Here is a 10,787-nt window from a genome sequence, read left to right on the forward strand (position 1 = left end):
CTAACTCCTACTAACTCACCACCGCTCCTACTAACTCCTACTAACTCACCACTGCTCCTACTAACTCCTACTAACTCACCACTGCTCCTACTAACTCCTACTAACTCACCACTGCTCCTACTAACTCCTACTAACTCATCACTGCCTCCTACTAACTCCTACTAACTCACCACCGCTCCTACTGCTCTCTGAGAAGACAGCAGTCGACCCTCGATTTGAGAATAAACTCGAGATCTGGAGACGTCAGGTCTGGGATTCCAGCATCACGGAGTACACCACTGACAGTTCTCGGCAGGGCCTGAGCACCACCTCCTGGCCCTGGGGCACATCCAGCCCACTGCCCAGCAGATGGCCAGGCAACGTGGGACTGGAAAGGCTACATTCCCTGTGCTAGCTGATGAAAGCTCAGCTGAACTACGAGAGCTCTATTTCTGACTTTAACCAACGTGAGGGACAGTCAAGGAGATGAACTAGACCCCAAGCCAGCGGGGACTACTGTGTGCCCATCGCTGTAATCAGCTGTGAGTCTCAGTCTTGGAGTGAGATGTCAGACAGCCACCAGGAAGAGGGAAATGCTCACCACAGCAAGGCTGCTGGGTCCTGCCCCCGAGTCCGAGGGCGGTGATCCTGGCCAAGGCGCGCGGCCCCTCATGGATGCTGAGGCCCTTCTTGCGGCACGGCCTCTGCCTCTGAGGAACAGAGCAGGATTCATCGGATGAGCTTAGGTCTTCGTATTTTTCTGTGGGTCAGACATCAAAATTAAAGCAATTTGCTCAATGATGGACTAATTCACTAATCCTTCAAGTAAACTAGAAGAAATAAAGAGTAACTGGTTTTCTCAAATTAAGAATAAGAGGCGTGTGCCCCCAAGGACTTGACTTGTAAGAAATGCCACAATGGGCCAGAGCACTGCTCAAACGGGACACAGGGACATCAGGAGAGGTGGCGACTTGCTAAGCATGAGGCTGAACTGAAACAGTTCACTATGATGGGATACAAGTCTACTTTCCCCATCTTCTCTTTGTGTTTTCCAAATTTGTTCTAAGATGCATGCATTACGTTTACAATCTGAAATAAATTATATTCTAAGTTTAAATGAAAAGTAAGATCTATCACTTAATGAAAACACAGACATAGGAGTCACAACCTCTTAAGCGATTTTATAATTTTCAGTCTTAACAGCTTCTTGGGACATGAATGCTGTATGTTTGCTATGGAAAGTTTTATAAAGTATTTCAGATTCCCGCCTCACCCGAGCTGAAAGAGCTCAACACATCTGTAGCCTTTACCATGTGGTAGCTTCTTACGGTTTTCCATATTTGATCATACACCTATCGGACTCTACTCTTAAGAGACAAGGCATTTAAGTGAGGAACTGATACGCCCTCGTCTTGGAGTTGCAGATATGTGGGAGCGGTCCCTCATGTGACCATCTCATGTCATATGAGCTGGTGTTCACTACAAAACACTCCTGACATCAGACAGGGACATGGGGCTCTCGAGTGGACTATGGTCTCCTTTCCCCATTACACATACGGCTGGACACTCAAGGATTGACGCCGGCACAAGGAGACTGTGGTCCCATCCAAGTAGGTGATGAAGGAAGTTATAAAAAGAACAAATGGACCAAAGTGGAATTCTGGGAAAATGGCAGCATAAACAGACCTTCATTCCGACCCTCCCCAACAAATACAAGAAAGACAAGGAAACGGTGCTCAGCTCTGAGGGTCTCTGAATTGTGAAGCAGAGAAGCAGCAGGGAAGTGCAGACAGGTAAGAATCAGTGACTCAACAATGAGCTGCATGGTAGGAAAATCACTTCTCCCACCGTCCCTCCCCATCCCCCAGCCACACGAGCCACTGGCTGTGGTGAACTGGGGAAGTGGCCCCAGAGAAGAAGCCTCTTCCTGAACCACCACAGCCCCTGACTGTACAGAGAGACAGGACCCCAAGCTTCTGCCCTAAAATCAACAAGGCAGACCTCCCCAGGGGTTCGCTTGGAGTGTGCCAGCATCTTCCCCACCTGAACACTGTTAACTGCAAGCGTACTGCAAACTGCTTCAGAAGGTCCATGCAGTGGAGTCTGCTCTCACAGTCAACAATCTACCTGCCTGCAGAGCCCAGGCCTCTGAATCAGAGTCAGGGCAGATCTGTCTGCTCCCCCTTCCAGTTGGTGCTGAGGACTGCTTACTGAGGCTACTGTGTGCTAGGAAGCAGGCGTCTTTAGTAGAGGCTCCATCCACAGCTGATATACTACGGGGCGGGCTCTGACAGCAACAAGGCAGACGTCCCTGGGGGTCCATCTGGAGGGTGACAACCCCTCCTTCAACTGTCAGCTGCTGGACTGATAGAAACTTCTACAGAAGATTCCCTACAGTGGAGTCAGAGGTGGGTCACCTAAGTGGAGGCTGCTCCCCCAGACACCACAGGGCCACTGGAGCTCTCAAACCAATAAAGAAAGATCTTTTGGAGGTCCTTCTGGGAAGTACCAGCCCCTCCTCCTCCTGAAACAGAGGAAAGTCTGCCTGTGCTTCCCTTGAATGCTAGCTCAGAGATAAACAGTCTCCACAGAGCAGGGAAGGAAGCCTTGGGCAAAACCAAAGGGCAACACCTAGCCCCGAAGGGGGCTCTCTGGGTGCAAGTTTTCCAACTAAAAACATGGTTGCAGAAACAGAGAAAGGAAGAGTAATAACCAGAGAGAGAGGACTGCGCCCCCCGGCGGACAGATTGATGAGTTAGTACACGATATCTCACCTGAGTGGCGGTACCCGCTGGTGGACAGACTGACCACAACGTGTTCTGTGGTGTGTTTGGGAGAGACTGAAAGTTGAAAACCAAGACCTGGAACTTTTGAATCCTAATTAAACCATGGAAGAAGAAGGAACTATCAGAGGAGGAGAGGAAACCACAAAGGCCGAAGTCTCTGTCCACCTAAGAGTTTTCTGCAGAAAGTAGTGTGGCAAAAACACCAAATACTGGGGAAAACAGAAAGATAACACTCTAGAAAATTCTAACGCCCCAACAAAAAAATCACAAGACACACGGAGAACAGAGAAACAACGGCCCATCCAAATAAATGAACATAACAAAGAGAGTGAAAGTGCATCTAGGGATGACCAAATAATGAAAAAAACACAAGAATATAATACAACAACATTAAACATAATTAAAGAACTAAGGGAAAACACAGACAAAGAGCTAAAAGAAATAAGGAAAACAACACAAGAACAAAATAAGGATCTAAAAAAAGAGATATTGCAACTGAAAGGGACAATAACTGAAATGAAACATGAAATAGAAGGACTTACCAACAGATTTAATCATGCAGAAGAAAGAATCAGCAAATTAGAGAACAAGATAGTTAAAATTACAAACAATGAAGAGTAACAAGAACAGAAACTCAAGAAGGCTGAGCACAGTTTAATGGAATTATGGGACAACAATAAGAAATTTAATATACTAATCATGGGAATTCCAGAAGGAGATGAGAGAAGTGGACAGAAAGAATACTTGAAGAAATAATGACAGAAAACTTCCCCAATCTAATGAAGGACATGAATCTACAAACCCAAGAAGCTCAAAGAACCCCAAGCAGGATAAACCCAAAAAGATCTACACCAAGACATATTACAGTTAGGCTCTCAAAAAGTAAAGATAAAGAGAGAATCCTGAAAGTAGGGAGAGAGAAGTAGTCACATACAAAGGATCCCCAATAAGATAAAGGGCCAATTTCAGAAACATTGGAGGTCAGACAGCAATGGAATGATATATTTAAAGTTCTGAAAGGAGGGAAGAAAAAAAAAAAAAAACTGTCAAAAATATTATACCCAGCAAAACTATCCTTCAAGAATGAGGGTGAAATTAAAACATTCCAAGAAAAACAAACAGAAGCGGAGAGAGTTCACATCCACCAGACAGGCCCTACAAAAAATACTAATGATTTTGTAGATGGAAGGGAAAAGACACTAAAAAGTAATTCAAAGCTATACATAAAAAGAAAGATCCCTAATAAAAAGGAAATGCAGGGACAAGGGACAAGTACAAAGCCTAGTAATAAGGTATTCATGCTTGATAATTCTAAATGTTTTGTCCTCCATGTTTTCTAATAACAAATACATAAAAAGCAAGGATAAAATTATGTTACAGAGCATGGGAAATATGAAGATATAATCAGTGATAACAACAAAAGGTGGGGGAGAGGAATGGCATAGATACAGAATTTTTTGTATGTTATGGAAGTTAAGTTGGTACCAACTCACCCTAGAATGTTATAAACACAAGCTGTGACTGTAATATTCATGGTAACCACTAAGAAAATATATTAAAAAAGACAAACACAAAAGGAAAAGAGAAACTATAGGATATGCAAAGAAAAGAGAAACACGCTACTAATAGGGGACTTTGTCAAAAAAGAAGTAAGGATGCAGAAGTCCTAAACGACATAAGGTAGATTTTTAGAAACACACTGGATTTTATACCCAGATAATGGAGAATTCCACTTCTCAACCACACATGGAACATTTACAAAAGCTGATCATTAAGTCACAAATAAGAGATCATTAAGTTCCATAAAGGATTACAAACACTCTCTGATCAAAATGCAATCAAATTAGGAATTAATCACAAAATCTAAAAGGCCTGTTCACCTAGAAATAAAAACAAAACAATAATAACAAAAACAAAACCAACGTCTATTAAACAACTCTTGGGCAAATGAAGAAATATGAACCAAATTTACAGAATTTTTTAAAAATAATGAAGGCACATATTAGAAGCTCTGGGATACATTTAATGTATGATTAGAGGAAATTCCATACCTTAAACATTTATATCAACGAAAGGAAAGAATGAACTAGAAGAATGTAATCAATGTCACTGAATTGTACATGCAGAAACTGTTGAATTGATGTTATGTTTTGCTGTGTATATTCTCAACAACATCAAAATAAACAAATTTTTCTTAAAAAAAGGAAACAATGAAAATAAATGAATTGTCAACTCAAAAGTTAGAGAAAAAACAAGAAGGTAAAGCTCCCCAGCACCCTCCAAAAAAAGACACAAACAGAAATTAAGGAGGTAGAGAACTAAAAACCAGTAGAGTAATAATTAATATACCAAAATCCTGGTTTCTTTTTAGACAAACCAACATAAGATGTAGTTTTTTTAACTAGACAAACCAACATAAGATGTAGTTCATTAATAAACTTACCACAATCTCAATAAAAATGTCAACACTTTGCTTTTAAGGAGCTAGATAAGTTGATACTCAAGTTCACAGAGAAAAATAAATAGCTAGGAAAACACTGAAAAAAGAAAAGCTGTGAGGGGGACTAGCCCTTCTAGATATTAAAATAGACTAAATAAACCCTGCATAATTAAAATGGTGTTTGTCTGGTGCGTGAACAGACCAGTGGAACAGAACAGAAGGTCGAGACAGACCCAGTACAAATGGGAATTCAGTGTTAGATAAAGACGGACTTGAAATGACACCAGGATAACTGGGTAGCCATTTGGAGAAAGGTAAAATTGGATCCATACCTCACACCACACGAGAATAAAGTCCCAGTGGATCAGAGATCTAAATGTAAAAATGAAACCAAGGACTAGCAGAAAACGGGTAAATTCTTACACACTCAGGGTATAGGGAAAGGTTTCCTGTGACTCAAAATCCAGAGGCAATAAAGGACTGATAAATTGGACTATAAAAAATTAACACATTTGACAGGGCCACAAACACCACAGCATAGACAGAAGACAACACACCCAGAAGGGAACACTGGAACCTGGGTCCCTCCGTCCCCTCCTGTGGGCTCCACACAGCCTGGCACCCTGCAGGCCGTCACAGCCCAGCAGCTCCACTGGCACCGTGTGCTGTGGGCCATCAGGCCTCAGCCTTGATGCTCAGTGGAATCAGCCGCAGCCACACCTCAGAGCAGCAGGAGGGTGGGGGTCTTATTTCCCTCACAGGTGCCCAGAATGCCCAGGGCAACCTGGACTTCCTCAGACAGGTACCTGGGCTCCGATAGAGGCTCGTGGGCAAAGCTGGCGCGTGCGTGTCTATCAGCCCCACAATCTTCATGTGTCCGTACTGCTTGGCCAGCATCCGGGCCGTGGCGCCATCGTGGTCTCGTGTGTCCACTTTGACTCCCTGTGAAAGCCGTGAGAGAAGAAGAATTGGGCACCTACCCTTCGAAGCACCCTCACTTCCCGGGCTGCTGGCCCCAGATGAGGAGAGGAAGTAAGAGGCTTCTGAACCCCACACCGGGAAAGCTCTGCTCCAGGGGGCCTCCAGACACTGGGGCTGGGTGAGAAAGGGGTGGAGGTTTGTCTGGTGGGGCTGGGGAGGGGCTGGTGGCCATGTAAGAAAGAGCAACAATTAAGCCGTGGCACAGCCGCCACCTCTGGGCTTCCAGGCACTGCCAGGCAGTTGTTCGGTCTGACTGAAGCCCATAATCCAGGTGGACTGGATCCAGGTGGGGAGGGTGAAATTGGAGGGTCCCAGCCTGCACCCCTTTCTCTCTGTGCTTGTCCTACTCTCTCCACACAGGGAAAACCAAGGCAACAGGCTCGCTAGCAAAACACCCTTAAAACCAGGATAGCAGCACCCTTCCGAAACAGTATTGGTAGCTTACATACAAGGCTCCGAAAAGTACTTAAGAGTCTCCAGCACAATTTTCCACATCTGCAACTCTATCCTAAGGAAGTGACCCTCCATACGGGGAAAGCTTTTACGCACAAAGATGTTCAGCACAACATTAGTACAATACGAAGACCGGGAGACAACAGCCGGTGCTCACGGGGAAGGGAAAGCCAGCTACGCTGCCGCCTCTTGGCAGAACACGCTGCAGCCACAAATGCTGATATTTACAAATAGCTGGTATCAACTTTTAAAAAAAGGTGATACAAAATGTACCTACATTACAATCACAGCCACATTAAAACAAAAAAAAGTGTACAGAAAACAATACAGGAAGGAAATATGCCCAAAATGTTACTATTTTCACACAGTGAGATGATGGTTTTTCTTTCTGATCCACGTTTACTTTTCAAATCGGAAGAACCCAATACGCTTTATATGTGAAAAGCTACACGCCTGCGCTCTCACACCTGGCGGTGGGAGGCTAACGTGCACACGCCCTGGAGGGCAAACAGCACAGGGAATTGTTGTGTGCTGTCCAGTCAATTCCGACTCAGAGCCACCCCTGAAGGACAGAGTAGACCTGCCCCAGAGGGTTTCCAAGGCTGAAATCTTGATGGAAGCAGACTGCCATGTCTTTCTCCCTTGGAGCAGCTGGTGGGTTCGAACCACCAACCTTTCAGTTAGCAGCTGAGCCCTTAAGCACTGGGCCACCAGGGCTCATTTTACAGGGAATTTAGAACATGACAAATGCATGTGCCTTCCCACCCAGCACTGACTGCCCTTCTAGGAACTTACTAAGGAAATAATTATGGACAGAAGGCAGAGTTTAGGATCTGCACAGAGGATTTAGCAGAGTGGAAACTGGAAACGTCCGCAGGAAGGGCGTGGTGAGGTAAGTGAGCTCAGCCAGAATGAACACCACCACCTCTACTGCTCAAAGCCCACGCCAGCAATTCCCAACTCTCTCCTTGCGAAAAAGGCCCAAAGGCCCCAGATCCCCCTCTCCCACTTGGGCTGCTGTGGAAGGAAAATGGGGCCCAGAACGCAGCCATAGCCCTTCCCTCCCCAGCAGAGCGTGGATGTCTGCTTGTCCAGCTCCTGCTCCCCACACATGGAGGGCAGAGCAGGGTCCCAGAGGCGTGGCTGGGCCCACCCCTGGCTCCCTGGGGTCCACTGGTACCTGGTCAGGAGGCAATCGGCTCGGTATAAGTGCTTCCCCAAAGTCACCCACCAGGCAGTCTGGCCAGCAGGCAGTCCCACCGGCAGGCAGTCCCCTGGAACAGGCCAGCACAGCCGTTCCTTGTTCGTGCTAATTTCCTGATTTTCATAGTTGTGTGTGACTGGGAAAGAGGCAGGGTATTGTTATTTTTAGGAAAGACACATTAAAGTATTTAGGGGTAAGGTGGCATTCCGTCTGCAAATGACTCTCAAAAAATAATATGTGTGCATATTGTATATATCGAGTGACTGACAAAACGAGGGGAGATGTTAACATTTGAGAAGTCTGGGTGAAGGTATGTAAATTCTTTGTGCTATTTTGCAATTTTTCTTTAAGTCTGAAATTATTTAAAAATTAAAAAAAGCTTTCCCAAACGAATGCAGCTTAGTGCTTCCCTTACACCCACTGCCTGCCCACAGTCTCAGCTCGGCTGGGGCGAGGAGCACCTGGCGGGCGGTGTTCGCAAGGACGGTAAACAGTCTCGTCTCTGATTTTTCCATGTGTTTTCCCTTTAAAGAACCCTAAGATCGACCTGCTTGGACGCGCTCCATCCTACCTAACTGAGGCTCTGCTTTCGACAGTTCTGGGCAACTGCCTGCCTTTTCTTGACCCTACAGTATGTCTATGGATGCCTAGTATTCCTGAGTGGAATTCCTTTCAGGGACTGATTATTTGCAGGAAAGGAAACCCAAATGGGCAATAAGTACGTGCAAAGATGCTCAGCCTCACTGGGAGTCAGGGAAAGCTGAAAACCAACAGGCAGCTCATAGCACCCAGCAAACGGAGGGAAGAAAACAACTTTTTAAGTCATGTATCAAGAGTTAATGAGGATGTGAGACACAAGAACTTTAAAATACCATCAGGAAAATCTACACGGGATCAAACTGACAACAGCAACTGGGAAGATCAGACAGGAACCTCAGGGGGCAGTGAGTTCATGTTAATGGGGGAGGAACAACTCAGAAAAGGAGGGTGAGAATGGCTGCACAAGTGGAAGAACATCATCGATGTCACTGAATTATACACGTAGAAACGGTTGAATTGTTGTATGTTTTTGCTGTGTATATCTCAACAACAACAACAAATAAAATATTTTAAAAAATACTATCAGGAAGAGTGCAAACTGGTACATCCACCGAGGAGGGCAATTCGACACTAGCTAGTCCAGATAAAGATGCACCGCACACACCACAAATTCCACCCGGAAGGACACACCCTGGACTCCGGAAAAATTCCCGCACCGGTGCTAGAAGGCCTACAGACGCCTAACTGCAGCACTGTTAGTAAGAGCAAAACGGAACACAAACGTCCACGAATAACGGAATAGAGAAGTGGAATGTACTCATGGAGCCCTGGTGGGGCAGTGGTTAAGAGCTTGGCTGCTAACCAAAAGGTCACCAGCGGCTCCTTGGAAACCCTATGGGGCAGTTCTACTCTGTCCTGTACGGTCGCTATGAGTCGGAATCAACTCGACAGCAACGGGCGTAGCAGTAGGAATGTATTCGCACACTCCATGAGTACGGAGCTGTTAAAATGAGAGAGCAACATCCACAAGTATCAACACTTCGCTGAATGACACATACAAGCTGATACACTACTTATATAAATCTTTAAAATATACAAAACAATTCAATACATTACTTAGGGATACAGAGTACATGAAAAAGTACAGACTCATGGGCAGGAAAGGTACCCTCCAATATGTCAGGAGAAGGAGAGGGTAGATGGGGCTAGAAAGGGGGATAAAGGAGACTTCAATTCTGTATAAAATGTCCCAAAGCGATAAGAGCTGAGGCAAATAAGGCAAGGCGTCACCATCTGTCCAATATGGGTGTTGAGTCATGTGGGCTAGCTGTATTATTCTCTACACTTTTTTGGTGTGTTTCAAGTACTTCATACCAAAGTTTATCAGGGCGAGTGGGAGGCGGAAGGGGAGGTATTGCTTAAGGGGCACTGAGTTTCCGTTTGGGGTGATGAAAAAATTTGAAACAGACAGTGGTGACAGGTGTACAACATCGTTAATGTAATTAATGTCACCGAACTGTACATTTAAAAAATGCTGAAATGGCAACAAATGTTTTATATTATTTTACCACAATCAAGTACTTCATAACTTAAAAATGATCACTCTTAGTGCTGTGGGGAGTGTACTGCGGTACAGCTTGCTCTTTGGATGGCGATTTGGCAACACCGTCCATATTAAAACCATACTTACTCTTCACCCCAGATTTCTACCTTGAGTGTTATACTGTACAGACACGCACGAGTACGCCACAGGGCACCGTGCACAACAGCAAGTGATTGGCAATGACCTAATTCTATCTCTAAATCACTGATAACCCTTTTGTGGACCAATGATTTTCTGCTTTGAATTCTGTGTTGATACCACGTGTTTTCATTAATGGAAGCTGCTGACTCACTGAGTGTGTCAGAACTTCTGGTACGTAGTTTATCCATTTTGTTTTCCTGCCTCCTCCCACAAGGCTACCCTAAGTGTTTAGTTGTTGTTGTTAGGTGCTGTCGAGCTGGTTCCGACTCCTAGCAACCCTGTGTACGACAGAACGAAACGCTGCCTGGTCCTGCGCCATCCTCACGACCGCTGTTATACACGAGCCCACTGTTGCAGCCACTGCGTCAATCCATCTTCTTGAGGGTCTTCCTCTTTTTCGCTGACCCTCAAACAGTCATAAAGGCCCCAGCCTTGTGGCAGCACACACTGCCAACAGCGCAGCAGCTTCCCAATAAACCTTCCGAGGCAGAAAAAGTACTTGGTCCCTAGAGGTTCCCATGAGCATGAAAGCGTTAGACTCTGATTCACTCCTACAAGAGACTACTATGCAGCCATTAAAAACAAGAAAAGGACAAGAAAGCTACACGTACACTGATACAGAACAATCTCTACAACACACGCTGTGCTCGTTCGCCGCCG

At 45.2% G+C, this 10,787-nt stretch overlaps 1 protein-coding gene across 1 annotated transcript in view; it reads right to left on the reverse strand.

Annotated features, from left to right (window-relative positions):
- Nucleotides 1-10,787, reverse strand: part of ANKS3 (ankyrin repeat and sterile alpha motif domain containing 3) — a 34,117-nt gene that overhangs the window by 7,567 nt on the left and 15,763 nt on the right. Inside the window, exons 6-7 of the mRNA XM_012554649.2 lie at nucleotides 6,012-6,147; nucleotides 581-739 (exon numbers count right to left, since the gene is read on the reverse strand). Of these exons, the coding sequence (XP_012410103.1) occupies nucleotides 581-739; nucleotides 6,012-6,147 (295 nt within the window). The remainder of the gene's footprint in view (nucleotides 1-580; nucleotides 740-6,011; nucleotides 6,148-10,787) is intronic.

Source organism: Trichechus manatus, unplaced genomic scaffold (genome assembly GCF_000243295.1).
Source record: "Trichechus manatus latirostris isolate Lorelei unplaced genomic scaffold, TriManLat1.0 scaffold00024, whole genome shotgun sequence".
Lineage (NCBI taxonomy): Eukaryota > Metazoa > Chordata > Mammalia > Sirenia > Trichechidae > Trichechus > Trichechus manatus.